Source organism: Hyla sarda, chromosome 1, assembly GCF_029499605.1.
Source record: "Hyla sarda isolate aHylSar1 chromosome 1, aHylSar1.hap1, whole genome shotgun sequence".
Classification (NCBI taxonomy): domain Eukaryota; kingdom Metazoa; phylum Chordata; class Amphibia; order Anura; family Hylidae; genus Hyla; species Hyla sarda.
In genome coordinates this window covers 17,533,169-17,549,415 of record NC_079189.1, presented here as the reverse complement: position 1 = coordinate 17,549,415, position 16,247 = coordinate 17,533,169, and the positions used below count along the sequence as shown (strand labels likewise).

The 16,247-nt window shown below is 42.8% G+C and overlaps 1 protein-coding gene across 3 annotated transcripts in view; it reads left to right on the top strand.

Moving 5' to 3' along the window:
• The window catches only part of DYSF (dysferlin), a 438,078-nt gene that overhangs the window by 382,986 nt on the left and 38,845 nt on the right, over positions 1-16,247 (top strand). For 2 of the 3 annotated variants that reach the window (XM_056552799.1, XM_056552789.1), the window contains exon 42: positions 3,808-3,906. In XM_056552799.1, coding sequence (XP_056408774.1) covers positions 3,808-3,906 — 99 coding nt within the window. Of the gene's footprint in view, positions 1-1,432; positions 1,445-3,807; positions 3,907-16,247 lie in introns of all 3 variants that reach the window. The other variant, XM_056552788.1, reaches the window with a different exon arrangement.

The following is a 16,247-nucleotide window of genomic DNA, read 5'->3' as shown; positions in this document are numbered from 1 at the left end:
TATCCAGACCTGTGCAAAGGGAAAGTTGCCCAGTTGCCCATAGCAACCAGATCACTGCTTTCATTTTTCACAGGCCTCTCTTTAAAAATGAAAGCAGCGATCTGATTGGTTGCTAAGGGCAACCACATCACTCTTCCTCTACACCAGTGGTCTCCAACCTGTGGACCACCAGATGTTGCAAAACTACAACTCCCAGCATGCCTGGACAGCCAAAGGCTGTCCGGGCATGCTGGGAGTTGTAGTTTTGCAACATCTGGAGGTCCGCAGGTTGAACACCACTGCTCTACACGGTTTTGAATAACTCTCCCCATAGGCTTACACACTATACTGTATCAGATGGTATGCTTAGATACACCTGTTTAGTAGATCCCATACGATGGGATTAGACCATTGTTTCCCAACCAGAGTGCCTCCAGCTGTTGCAAAACTACAATTCCCAGCATGCCCAGACAGCCTTTGGCTGTCTGGGCATGCTGGGAGTTGTAGTTTTTCAAACAGCTGGAGGCACCCTGGTTGGGAAACACTGGATTAGGCACATGGCTCAGTAGACAGTACCAACACAGTATCACATAGCTTTGGATACATTGGTATAGCAGTACAGGATTAGATACGTTGTTGTAGCAACAAAATATGACACAAAATTAGATACATCATTTCTGCAGCACAATATAAAACAGAATTAGTTTCACCGGAATAGCAGCACAACTCCACGCAGGATTAGATACAACAGATCAGCAACACTGTATCACACAGCACAGCACAGCATCGCACAGGATTAGATACATCAGTCCAACAGCAGGGTTCCACATAGGATTCGATACATTGGTTTGGCATCATAGTATCACACAGAATTAGATATATTGTGGACAGAATTAGATACATTGGTTTGGCAGCATGGTATCACGCAGAATTAAATACACCATGTCAGCAGCATGGTATCACACAGGATTGGATACACCTTGTCAGTAGCATGGTATCACATAGGGTTTGATACATTGGACTGGCAGCATGCTATCACACAGGATTAGATACACCATGTCAGTAGCATGGTATCACATAGGGTTAGATACATTGGACTGGCAGCATGGTATCACACAGGATTAGATACACCATGTCAGTAGCATGGTATCACATAGGGTTTGATACACTGGTCTGGCAGCATGGTATCACACAGGATTGGATACATCAGGTCAGCCGCACGGTATCACACAGGATTACATTCAATGGTCTGGCAGCATGGTAGAACATATGCTTAGATACATGAGCACGTGGTACTCACGCAAATTGTCGGATTTTTCACAGTAAGTGGTGCAGCATCCTCATTATGTGTTATCGCTGCTTCATACACTGCATGTGAGGAATGGGGGGGTGCGGAATTGGGGGGGTTATACATGACTCAATCTAAAGAGCTTCTCTTGTCTTCCGGCTGCAGAAGATCCTCTGGGTAAGTTACACTTGTGGGGGGGGACCCAGCACGACCCAAGAGGGCAAACATCCCCCCTGCCCAGTGGCTCGTGGGACGATGAAATGTAATTTATGGGAAACTCTCATTGAAAACAATGTCTATTCACGAGGTTCATATAGAGCCCCCGGTACGGCTGGCTCAAGTCAAAAATCCAATAAGCCTCTATTAGGGTTTTCTCCATGAGGTCAGCGTGATGGAATTCTGCAGATTACTAAAATAGACATCATTATTCCTCGGAACGTTTCATGAATCGGCTGCAGAATCTGTGCCGAAATGTAAAAGTTACTGCCCGGCAAAAAAAAGGCCTTTGTGATTTATTATTATTATTATTATGTGAAGTGTGACGTCAGGGTCACCAGACTCTCACAATGCACGGCAGCTAAAGAGTTAAAAGGGGTCCCAGGTTACTGTTGCTGTAGATGGTTGGATCTTGCTTAGATACATATGGCGTATCCCGAGCTGATCTAGTTGTGTACAGCAGTGGTTTGCGAATTGTGGACCTCTAGCTGTTGCAAAACTCCCAGCATAAATCCCCCCCCCCCAAAAAAAAAGTGCAAAAATGTGAATGTAAACCTGCATTTTAACATGAATTAAAAGTGCACTAAATTAAGTGACTTAATAAAAATAAAATAAATAAAAATTTACACACAAAATACTCTTAATGGAGATGCCGTATCTAAGCCTATTAGGCATGATACTGCCCAGTATATCTAAATTAGTCACATGTCATGCTGTCTGGTGTATCACAGAAAAATTTATTCAGAAAAATCAGTGTTTTCAAGAGGAATCTTGAATTCCCAGGGCGGCTCTGCCTATAGGCAAAATAGGCAGCTGCCTAGAGTGCACTCTTGATGGGGGTGCCGCTCTGCTCGCAGCAATAAAGTTAGCCAGCATCTGAAGCACCCGCCAATCCAGCAAAACCCTTCCAAGTAAGTTAATTACACGAGAAGGAGGTTTGTTACAGTGTGTCACCCCAGTAGTAAGGTGGGAGCGTGTCAAAGGGCAGAGCCAATGGGTAGGGTCAAGGGGCGGCAAAATTAGCTTTCGCCTAGGGTGGCAAAAATCCTTGCACCAGGCCTGGGTATACAGTCAAGGAGAATGACTGTTCTCCGGCTTCTCCGAGATTGATAGGTCTCTCCCTATATGTATCAGTCAAGCTCAACGATGAACCAACCTAAGTGACTGTATGTCATGTAATGTGTTATAATGAGGGTGCCCAAGCCTATTGCACGTTGCCCATGGATCAGGCAGCTTGAAACAGAGGACAGGTTCCCTTGAATGGGAAACAGCTCTAAGTCAGCTTTTTGGCCTCTCAGTCTTGATCTTAGAGGTTGGACGTCCATTGACCACAAAGAGATGGCATATCCTAGCAGCCTTATCCTATTGGATCCCATAAAATTACATAGGAATAACCTCTTAAAGATGCCATAGATGTCTGCTGGTGGTAGGAACCTCAACTATGAGGAGCGTGCTGGCCTTCTGACCCCTGTTGGCAAGTGATCACGTATACCAGGAGTGATGAATAGTAAACTTTGGCCATCTCTGCATTTTCCATTTTACTATCATACAGCCATGAAGTATTGGATGGAAATAATCTTTAAATACTCTTTCTATAATATAAAAACGTTTGGCTGTATTCCTAAATAAGAAGGTTAAATATTAAAGAACTCAATGCCATTTCCACAACAATGCAGCCTCTTGAACGATTCCGTCTGATGGGAACCCAGCTTTAGTTTTTCCAGTGTCGTTGGGACCGTCCATGCCTCGCCGAGGTGTGAACCTCTCCCGCTGCCAGCTCGGTGGGGACATATGAAACGAATTACGAGCAGGTCACATTCCGGTAACAATCTACCAGGCCATCTAATACGAGGAATAAAATCACACGTCTTCTTGCCAAGGTAGACACAAACATTGGGTGGGTCCACTTTTAGCCGTCATGACCTTGACTTTCCCTGCATTTGTCATTGGGAAGAATGAAACATCTACGTTGGCTGTTAGCGGTGTATTAATGTGTCAGTATGGAGAAAAGAGAACATTTTAGGTGATATAATCCCTTGCGGGATTACTCAACCACAATATGTAATTATTTTGTGGCATTTCTGATTTTATTTTATGGCCAAAGGCGAAAACTATCGCAAAAAGTTAATATTTAGTCTTGTTCTCAGTTCTCTTTTTCGTCGTCCTGATAGGATTAGGTTGACCAAAGTTTTGGCAAATTCTGGAAATTCTGGAGGCAGGTTCACTGGTGGTCTTGGGAAGTCAAGCTTCGATGTGTTGACATAATTAGAGATGTCCATTGAGAATTTTTTGAGGGACTGACTTTCATTCTTTTCATCTAACAGGAAGAAGAATTCATTGACTGGTGGAGTAAATTCTATGCATCCATTGGGGAAAAGGACAAGTGTGGGACCTACTTGGAAAAAGGCTTTGACACCCTTCAGGTTAGTGAATTTCTACTTTTAGACTAACTATAGCTGTGTGTGATAGCAGTATGCTGTGAGAATATTGATTAACCAATCTACTAATGTACTCATCAGTGGGATCAACCTAGCACCTTATGATTGTCTTCAATGTTCTATATGACTATATCTAGGGGTGCACATTTTTATGTTCTGTTTTTTCCAAAATTGTAGCAGAAAAGTATGGGAGTATAGAATTAGCATTTTTCTTACTTTTGTTTTACTGTACTTTACAAGTGTGGACATCTTTCTTCTTAAAACTGGGCCACTTAAATCAAAAAATGTTGGCAGTATGCCATAAATATGTTTACTAGAACCTATAGGATTTCTCAGTAGTGGGGGCTCTGTTGGCATACAGTGTTGGGGTTCTTGGTTCTAATCAAAACAGGGACTACTTATGCATGGAGTTTGTATGTTCTCTTATGTTCCTCCAGCGTTCTTCAAAAACACAATGATTGGTAAATTTATAATTTATGTAACACCAAAGAAAAAAACGGAGCACTCAGCATGATGATAGCAGGCAGGTGGCAGACAATTTTCAGTCCACAGACTTCATCGGTCCAGGCATGGAGGCGGCAGATGATACTGGGGGGAGTTCGGACATCGAGCCACGGACCGTATCACGCCCCTAGGCGCTTCGTCAGGCCGCTGTCACAGCGGCCTGACGAAGCGCCTAAGGCATGATACAGTCTGTGGCCCGACATCTGAACTCCCCCCAGTATCATCTGCCGCCTCCTTGCCTGGACCGATGAAGTCTATGAACTGAAAGTTTTCTGCCATCTGCCTGCTATCATCATGCTGAGTGCTCCGTTTTTTTTCTTTGGTGTTACATATATACACATGCTTTTTTATCTTGCCGTGTAGCGCAGCCCACCATAGTCACCTGTATCCACCAGTCTATTTATCTATTTGTAGTGGTATTGCGGTAGTGCCGGCTGCTTTGTTCTTTGGAGTTCAGGTACATTTATAATTTAGATTGTAATTCTCAATAGGGATGGAGACCGATGTGAGTGACGGCCATTAATACACAGTGCTGGAAAATATTTTGGCGCTCTATAAATAAATACAAAATAATGGCCACTCAAAACTAATAAACGTGAACACATCTTTGGCAGCATGCGTTCTAAATGATGACAGAAGAGAAGGTGGCTCCTGAACAAATGGTTCGGCCAATCGAAATCCAACATGTCCGATACTTCTTTTCGATGATATTTGCCACTGATGGCGAGTTAGGATGATCTCAAACAAACTAAATGTTCAGTCAATGGATGATTGCACTGAAACAAAAGAAGGCCTTAAATGTGTTTTAGTAAACGCTGAGTCTTGTTTGACTAAAGATGAGATCCAATGTGTTAAGTTTTTAATGTTTTTCTGATAGAGGTGTATTATATATATATATATATATATATATATATATATATCCCCCTTAAGATTTCAAAAAAATACCTTCCAGATAGGGAGACAGGATTGTGTACTCGAGACAGGCCATGTTGTCTTGTGAGGAATTCCTACCAGGCAAAAGGATGCTTCAGAGATCACACTATAAATTAGAAAAATCTGGAGTGTTTTGGTTCGGCCTTCATTTGTCTTGGCACCGGGGGCAGCTGTTGGAATACACAACTTGATAATTACATTATGGCTACCGGTGGAGAGCTGTCACCAGCACAGTCCATCCCGTTCTCTGGAAACCTTGCTACATATTCTTGGCTTCTAAGACCAAAAATAACAGTCACCGCTTCTTCAGGCATCAACAAAACAGAGGCTAGAACAGTGTAAATTGTAACACGGGACGGGAGCCAAAATCCAGAGCATTAACGTCCAATCAGAAATAAAACTGTCGTAGAGACAAGACCAAAAAGAGTCCTCCGCAGCCATCACCATCTCCAGTTATTTTCTATTAACAATAATAATGTAGGGTCCAAGACTTGGTTTATTAGATACAGCCGCAAAATCCATTGGAGAGATAATTTAATTTTATTATATTTACTTTTTTTTTTTTTTCAAAAACATTTCAGGCCTCGTAGTGTGAAAGCCAAGAGATAAAAGAAAACAAACTCTAAATTCTAATACATGTGGAAAAGTGACCTTCTTCACTAAACCATGCAAAATATTAGAAATCACCCAGCAGTTATGGGAAGATAGAAACATAGTTTATTGCAATTTTTTTCTTTGCTAAGGCGAGGCGCAGTTAAGAGCGAGGATCAAAACTGAATTGAAAGACCTAAAGTAAAGGATGGACATGAAGAATCTTAAAAATGTCTGACATTAAAGGGGTACTCTGCCCTAGACATCTTATCCCCTATCCAAAGGATACAGGATAAGATGTCTGATTGTGGGGCTCCCACCACTGGGGACCCCCGCGATCTTGGCTGCAGCACCCTAGACATCCGGTGCACAGAGCGAACTTCGCTCTCTGCCAGATGGCTGGCCATGCAGGGCAGAGGGTCGTGATGTCACGAGCCTCCGACACTGATCCCGACACTCTAAACGAATGCCGGGTGCAGCACGTGGAGATTGCTGGGGTCCCCAGTGGCGGGACCCCCGCCATCAGACATCTTATCGCCTATTCTTTGTATAGGGGAGAAGATGTCTAGGGGCGGAGTACCCCTTTAAGATCAGAATAGATGGCTTGCTTAGTTTAGGTTGTGTAAATTGAAATAAAGATTGGATAAACCCTATGGTGAGTGTCGTGAATATTTACCACTATATCTGCTGGGCCCTTAAGGTATCTTACCCCCATGTAAGATGATCAGTGCAATAAATGAAGCATTATAGTTGTGGGCCCTGTTACGCCTCTGCAGATTTCCATTGATGGGTGCTGGTACACTTCCAGAAAGGAACATTGTGTCCAACCTGGCCCCTGACTTCAGATAATATAAATGGTCACCAATGTAGGACTCCATGTTTATCATCTGAAATGCAATCAATAGAATATGTAGCTTTGGACAACCCCTTTAAATTTCCATGTACTGAATCTTGGTATAAAATCTTCTGAAATATCTATGTAGCATGCAAGATTCCTGTCTCCAAATAGACGTTTCCTCAAGAAGAACAATACCAACCAAGAGCTACATCAAAGTCATCTCGGCTATCCATTCAGTACCTTGCTGTGTACTAAAGAGGGACAGGAATCCTCAAAAAAGATGGATTTTTTTGCCTTTTTTGGCAGACACTCTGGCTAGCCTAAAATCCTTAGTTATGTTTTGAGTCTCTTCAGTGGGTCGGCCATTGACTAGAGAGACAGTTTTCTTCTTTTTGCATAAAGTCAGATAAAGATGTGGTAGCCAGTTCATATCTAATCGTGTCTGGAGTATGGTGTTGACGCTGGTGGCAGAGCCATTGGACCATAAATCATAAATCCATATGGCAAAAACAATTTATCCAAGCATCTTACATAAAAAAGAGAGGGGCCAATGGGGAAAAAATGGGCCCCCTATCATGGAGTTAGCTACTCTAAGGACAGAAGGAAGATTTCCCCTCTATACCCTTTACATTAACCCTTTCTTATTGACAGTGCAGTCCTGCACAGTTTGTCACCATACAATAGCACTGGGACAGCACTTAGTAAGTCTGGGCCATCATAAAAAAACTCAATGGCCGACATTTATCATTGTCTTTAGACTGTTTTTTGTGTCTAGAAAAGGCGCAAAAAAGGCGCAAGCAGGGTTTATTTGCGCCTTTTTTGTGCCTTTTTGGTTTACGCATTTTGAGTTGAAATCCACAGATTTTGGCAATACACATGATATGGAAGTAATATCATAAGTAGAAAGCATAAAAAGACATATCCGCACTCACCATCGGATTCGGCATAAGACGCTCCTACATGGAGATCTCCATGTAGGAGCGTCTTATGCCGAATCCGGTGGTGAGTGCGGATATGTCTTTTTATGCTTTCTACCTATGATAGTACTAGCTATCCTTTTCATTTGTCCTAGCACCACCACCCAGCCAGTTTCTGATTGGTTCAGCTGTACTTATCTACTTTGCTGGATACTTTGTACCTCTGACTTGGGTTTAACACTTGGTGCCGTCTGCATTTCCTTTACCTACACGTACATAATATGGAAGGGTTATATGAACTGCCGGCTTTTTGTGAAAAGGCGCAAAAAAAGGCGCAAAGCCACTGAAAAGTCTCTAAAGTACACCAGCCCAGACTTAGCGTAGCTTTATGGTGTATGTGAAGAGTAAAATTTCAGAAAATGTGACCTGCACAAAATTTATGAAATGCTCTGTGACCATTTAAAGGGGTTATCCAGGAAAATACTTTTTTTTTTTATATATCAACTGGCTCCAGAAAGTTAAACAGATTTGTAAATTACTTCTATTAAAAAATCTTAATCCTTTCAGTACTTATGAGCTTCTGAAGTTAAGGTTGTTCTTTTCTGTCTAAGTAATCTCTGATGACACCTGTCTCGGGAACCGCACAGTTTAGAAGCAAATCCCCATAGCAAACCTCTTCTAAACTGGGTGGTTCCCGAGACACGTGTCATCAGAGAGCACTTAGACAGAAAAGTACAACCTTAACTTCAGAAGCTCATAAGTACTGAAAGGATTAAGATTTTTTTTATAGAAGTAATTTACAAATCTGTTTAACTTTCTGGAGCCAGTTGATATATATATATATATATATATATATATATAAGTTTTTTTCTAGATAACCCCTTTAATACATTTGGTTCTCCTACACATTACCAGCACACAAAAAAAGGTGTAGGAAAATGCTTCACTTACACCTAAAATGATAAATGCCCCCCAATGTGTGTATTTCTGTATGTATGTATGTGTGTATGTATGTATGTGTGTATGTATGTATGTGTGTATGTATGTACATATGTGTGTGTGGGAGCACCAAATTTGTGTGTATGTGTGTATATATGTATGTTCCAGCATCACTTTCAAATGGCTAAAGATATTAACATGAAATTTGGCACACATGTTACTTATATGTCAACAACAAACATAGGATAGGTAATTTTACCCTTACCCACTCCCATTTGTGATAGTCAGGGTTTTTGTTTAAAGTCTCATACAAGTCTATGGGAAATATATGTTACTGCGTAACTTCCAAACGGCTGGAGATATTTTGATAATACTATTTTCATGTTACTTATATGTCCACTTAAAATATAGGACAGTTAATTTAATCCTAGCCTACCCTCATTTGCGAAATGTTTTTTTTTTTATTTATTTTTTAAAGTCCAATGCAAGTATATACGACTTCTGGTACCTTACTTCACAAGCTCTGCTATGCATCTCCTGGTGAATGTGTCAGTCCAGCTGGCAAGACACACACCCCCCCCCCACATGCCATGCCCCATCTTGCAAATACACGCCCACCCTTTAAGCCACACCCCTTGCATTTTTAGCTTACAATATCTTCATCACAACTCAGCCACACCTGGCTGAGGACAGGATATGAGGATTAGATATGGGGACGGGATATGAGGATGGCATATGAGGATTAGATATGAAGATTAGATATGGGGACGGGATATGGGGACTGGATATGGGAATGGGATATAAGGACGAGATATAAGGTCGGGATATGGGGTCTGGATATGAGGTTGGGATATGAGGACAGGATACAAGGTCGGGATACAAGGACGGGATATGAGGTGGGGATATGAAGTCAGATATGGGGACGGGATATGGGGATGGGATATGGGGACGGCATATGAGGTCGGGATATGAGGACAGGATCTGAGGTCGGGATATGAGGTTGGGATATGGAGATGGGATATGGTTACGGGATATGAGAAAAAAAATAAGGTCTGGATATGAGGTCAGATATAGGGACGGGATATGGGGTCTGGATATGAGGAGATGAAATTGGATTGGGATATGTGGAGGGGATATGGGGTCAGGATGTGAGGATGGGATATGAGGAAAAAAGCTTCCTCCTTTGTTGCTTCCCCCCCCCTCCCCCAAGGATTCGGTAGGAAAAACCGGGTACTCAGCTAGTGTGTATATATATATATATATATATATATATATATATATATATATTAGCTGTGTACCCGGCGTTGCCAAGTTTTTCCGTCCTAATCCGTGTTGGGGAGGAAAATCAACAAAGGAGGAAGCTTTTGACTTCGTATCCCATCCTCATATATTGTTGTCATATCCCGTCCTCATATCTCAACCTCATATCGCGTCCATATATTCCGACCTCATATCCCGTCATCATATCTTGACCTCATATCCTGACCTCCTATCCCATCCTCATATCTCAACCTCATATCCTGTCCTCCTATCCCGACCTCATATCTTGTCCTCATATCCTGACCTCCTATCCCGTCCTCCTATCTCGACCTCCTATCCCGTCCTCCTATCTCGACCTCATATCCCGTCCTCATATCTCGACCTCCTATCCCGACCTCCTATCCCATCCTCATATTCTGTCCTCATATCTCAATCTCATATCCCATCCTCATATCCCGACCTCCTATCTTAACCTCATTTCCCATCCTCCTATCTCAACCTCATATCCTGTCCTCATATTCTGACCTTATATCCCGATCTCATATCCTGTCCTCACATCCCGTCTTCATATCCCAACCTCATATACCGTCATTATATCCCTTCCTCATATACAGACCTCATATCCTGACGGACCACATATCCCTACCTCATATCCTTTCCTTATGTCTGATCCTGATATCCTGTCCTCAGGTGGGACTGATTTGTGATGAAGATATTGTAAGCTGAAAATAGAAGGGGATGTGGCTTTGTGGGACTGGGTGTGATTTGCAAGCCAGACCGATGCACAAAAAGGGTAGACAATAAAAGGGGTATGGCTTAAAATGTGGGCGTGTGTTTGTGAGATGGAGTGTGGCTTCAAGCCGGATTGACACATTCACCAGGAGATACAGAGCGGAGCTTGTGGAGTAAGGTACTGGAAGTCCCATATACTTGCATCTTTTATATAAGGGTGTATGTAAGAGTTAATTTAACTATCATATCTTTTTATTTGACATATAAGTAATATGTGTACCCGGTATTATTGAAATATCTCCAGCTGTACGGAAGTTATGTGGGAACATACATTTCCCATAGATTTGCATGGGACTTTAAACAAAAAACCCGACCCTCACAAATGGGGGTAGTAAAGGATTACATTAACTATCCTATATTTTTAGTGGACATATAAGTAATATGTGACCGAGTATTATTGAAATATCTCCAGCCTTTGGAAGTTATTCATTAACATATATTTCCCATAGACTTGTATAGGACTTTAAACAAAAACCCTGACCCTGGCAAATGGGGGTGAGTAAGATTTAAATCACCGATCCTATGTTTGTTGTTGACATATAAGTAACATGTGACCAAGTTTCATGTTAATATCTTTAGCCGTTTGGACGTGATGCTGGAACATACACACACACACACACATACACACAAGTTGAGTTTTATATATATATATATATATAGATATATATGTGTGTTTGTGAGACGCCAAGAATCGCATTATAGTCTTTTGGCCACAGCAGTGTCCACTTTTTTTCTTATACTTATCCATATCAGGGTTTCTGTACTGATCCAGATACCAAAACTGGTATAGGAATGGAGGAGAAATGGATGATCTACACTTGTTCTTCAACCTGGCCCTTTTCTTCTACTAGTCCCCCCTTGCTCCTGCCATTATACAGATAGAAAACCAAAGATGGTGTCTACTCATGACATAGAACAGTTGTTCCCAACCCAGTCCTCAAGGCCCTCCAACATTCTGGGTGTTTTTCAGTTACTCCATTGGAATAGGACAGGAAAAAATTCAAATCCTGAACTGTTGGTGGCCTCGAGGACTGGGTTGGGGACCTCTGATATAGTATTTATAGAATAAGATTTGTACTTGCATGTATAAGAAGGTCACTGTGACGATTTCTGAAGAAAGACCCAACTTTCTCATTCCCTGTATAAGTCAGTGGAAGGTAAATCCATTGGCTGACATTTATCAATGAGTTTACACCTTTTTTTCTCCGTACAAAAGGCGCTATTTTGGTGCACTGTGTGTTATTTTGCGCCTTTTGGTGGTAGAATATTTCAGTCATTCCAGATGTTTTGGACTAGCAGTACACGCTTTTCAATTCAGCGTATGCCGTGGACTGAAATTTATGAACTGCGCCTTTTTACAAAAAGGCGCAGTTCATAAATTTCAGTCCACGGTATACGCTGAATTGAAAAGGCGCAAAGCCACTGAAAAGTGTCTAAAACTACACCATCCCAGACCTGGCGTAGCTTTTTGGTGTATGTGAAGAGAGAAATTTCAGAAAATGTTTACCTGCACAAAATTTATCAAATGCTCTGTGAACATTTAATACATTTGGTGCTCCTACACATTACCAGCACACAAAAAAAGGGTGTAAAAAAATGCTTCACTTACACCTACAATGATAAATGTGGGCCAATGTGTTGACAGAAAAGACGATGGAAGGAGCAGTAGTTGCACCATAAATTGCTTTATCCATTGACCTCTATCGGTTTTGAATGCAATATTAGAGTGTAAGTTATAGTTTTTTATGTTTTATTATCATTGTGTGGGTTAATGTATTACTAGGTATGAGATCACTCTTGCCATGAGTTATACCCAAAGTCATCATGTAGCTCAATCCTAAGAGACTCTACATCTCGGCTACTATTCCTTAGCCAACAGTAGTTCCTGTTGAGACATGCAAAGAAACAAATAATGTTCCTAATACAATTTTATATTCGAATGTTGAGAAACACCTTGAAATACAGCCGAAACCTCCATATATTGGTGGACAGCTTGATGGAAATAGAATTGTCTTGGGAGCAATGGAGCTGCCAGAATTAGGGCAGGAACCTTTGGGATGTTGTTAAGCAGTCATCTGCTGACCACACAAAGACAGAGCACAATTTAATAGACCACTTGGACATGTCACAGCATTCGGTTGGCCTCTGACGCTCTGTTGGACTTCTGTTCTTCTGCAGGATAGTAATTCTCTGGCTCAGCCACAAATCCCCTTATAGAAAACGTGTGGGAAGGAAACGGCATAATTATTCAAATGTTACAGGCTAATAACTCATTGATGCTCGGACCATTATTCCCATTTACCATTTGTTTTGGATTTTTCCCAGTTTGACGTTGAAGTCAACATTGAGCATAATGTTCATCTTCAAACGCGGCCTTAGCAGGCTTAGAGCGGTGATCTGTTCTGCAGAGAACACATTTCCTACGATAGGGTCTGCAGATGTTGGCCGGGAATAAATGCTGCTACAATGGGAATTTTATAGAGCTGTGACCTTGTTCGTAATGAACGTGTTTAATAAGAGTCCTAGATATAGTTCTAAGGTGTGCAGAACACATTTGGGAGCTGCCCTCAGGGCAAGACTTGATCTGCACCACCTACAGACAGCAGATACCTAGCATTCGGAAAGTCTTCAGATCTTTTCACACTTTGTTATTTTGCTCTTTGTGTAAAAATACAAAAAAAAACTCAAAAATACCTCGCTCAATACCCTACAATAACAAAGTGAGAGCTCATTTGGCAGCGATTTAGCTTCCAGTCTTTTTGGGGATGAGGCCACAAGGTTTACACACCTGGATTCGGGGAGTTTCTGCCATTCTTCTCTGCAGATCCTCTCAAGCTCTGTCAGGTTGGATGGAGACCATTGGTGGAAAACATTTAAAGGTCTCTTCAGAGATGTTTGTCTTGATAAAGACACGTCTTAATAAAGAGCTTGGTCCGAGCTAGAAACGCGTTGAAAGTGCTTTTTAATCTTTTATATCTACCTTGATGGAATAAAGAAAACCTTTTATTGGGAGAAGCGCCTGTTTTTGGAGAAATTCTTTCTTTTTTTACTACCGAGTTTTATCTCTGTCTGCCGACTCCCCTGGAGGATCGGGTGTTTCAAGGCTGCTGACCCGCTATCTTATGAGCTGTTATAGATATTATGCTCTAAGCATAACACATTCCGGTGAGCATAATATTATTGCCAACATTGCCTGAATTTTTAATGGTATTTCACTAGGATCGCGCTCCTCTTGTCTTTTTTGTCTCTATAGTACTTCAGAGATGTTTGGCTGGGTGCAAGTCAGGGCTCTAGCTGGGCCACTTAAGAACATTCACTTCTGTGTTGTCTTGGCCATGTGCTTAGAGTCATTGTTTTTTTTGGAAGGTGAATCTTAGGCCCATTCTGTGGTCCAGAGCACGCAGGATCAGATTTTTTATTAAGAATATCTCTTTAATTTGCTTCATTTAGCTTTCCCTTAACAGTCTCCCTGTCCCCACACATGATACTGTTCCACATGCTTCACTATAGGGAAGGTATTGGGCAGGTGATGGGCAGTGCCAGGTTTCCTCCAGACATGATGCTGCCCCCACCATGCTTCACTGTAGGCATGGTATTGGGCAGGTGATGGGCAGTGCCTGATTTCCTCCAGACACGATGCTGCCCCCATCATGATCACTGTAGGGATGGTATTGGGCAGGTGATGAGCAGTGCCTGGTTTCCTCCAGACATGATGCTGCCCCCACCATGATCACTGTAGGGATGGTATTGGGCAGGAGATGGTCAGTGCCTGGTTTCCTCCAGACATGATGCTGCCCCCACCATGATCACTGTAGGGATGGTATTGGGCAGGTGATGGGCAGTGCCAGGTTTCCTCCAGACATGATGCTGCCCCCACCATGCTTCACTGTAGGGATGGTATTGGGCAGGTGATGGGCAGTGCCTGATTTCCTCCAGACATGATGCTGCCCCCATCATGATCACTGTAGGGATGATATTGGGCAGGTGATGGGCAGTGCCTGGTTTCCTTCAGACATGATGCTGCCCCCACCATGATCACTGTACGGATGGTATTGGGCAGGAGATGGGCAGTGCCTGGTTTCCTCCAGACATGATGCTGCCCCCCCACCATACTTCACTGTAGGGATGGTATTGGGCATGTGATGGGCAACGCCTGTTTTCCTACAGACATGATGCTGCCCCCACCATGATCACTGTAGGGATGGTAATGGACAGGTGATAGGCAGTGCCTGGTTTCCTCCAGACATGATGCTGCCCCCACCATGATCTCTGTAGGGATGGTATTGGGCAGGTGATGGGTAGTGCCTCGTTTCCCCCAGACATGATGTGGCCCCCATCATGCTTCACTGTAGGGATGGTATTGGGCAGGTGATGGGCAGTGCCAGGTTTCCTCCAGACATGATGCTGCCCCCACCATGCTTCACTGTAGGGATGGTATTGGGCAGGTGATGGGCAGTGCCTCGTTTCCCCCAGACATGATGCGGCCCCCATCATGCTTCACTGTAGGGATGATATTGGGCAGGTGATGGGCAGGGGCAGGTTTCCTCCAGACATGATGCTAACCCCACCATGCTTCACTGTAGGGATGGTATTGGGCAGGTGATGGGCAGTGCCTGGTTTCCTCCAGACATGATGCTGCCCCCACCATGATCACTGTAGGAATGGTATTGAGCAGGTGATGGGCAGTGCCTGGTTTCCTCCAGACATGATGCTGCCCCCACCATGATCACTGTAGGGATGGTATTGGGCAGGTGATGAGCAGTGCCTGGTTTCCTCCAGACATGATGCTACCCACAATGTTTTACTGTAGGGTTGGAATTGGGCAAGTGATGGGCAGCCCCTGGTTTCCTCCAGACATGACACTTAGAATTGGGGACAAAAAGCTTAATCTTGGTTTCATCAGACAAAGGATTCTTGTTTCTCACAGTCTGAAAGTCCTTTAGGTTCTTTTCTGAAAACTCCTGGCTGCTTTAATGTGTCTATTGCTGAGCAGAAGCTTCTTTCTGACCACTCTGTCATAAAGCACAGATTGGTGGAGTGCTGCAGTGATTGTTGACCTTCTGGAAGCTTCTCGCATCTGTACACCTCTCTTACCGAGGCTTTTCTCCATCCATTAGTTTGGTGGGGAGGCAGTCCTAGGAAGAGTCCTGGTTGTTCCAAACTTCTTCCATTTAACAATTATGGAGGTCACTGTGTTCTTCAGTGCATCATAAATGTTTTGTTCCCTTCTCCAGATGTGTGCCTCCATATAATCCTGTCTCTGAGTTCTACAGGCAGCTCTTTCTCCTCATGGCTTGATTTTTATTTTTTATGCTCTGATATACATTGTCAGCTGTGACAGACCTTATATAGACAGGGGTGTGTCTTTTACAAATCCTGCCGAATCAGCTGAATTTACCACAGGTGACTCCATGTACAGTAGATCCAGTATTTAAAGGAGAAATCCAGCACAAATAAACTTATCCCCTATGCACAGGATAGATGATAAGTAGCTGATAGCTTTTCGGTGCTCACATAGAAATGAATGGAGCGTGTGCCACCTGCAGCTTGCA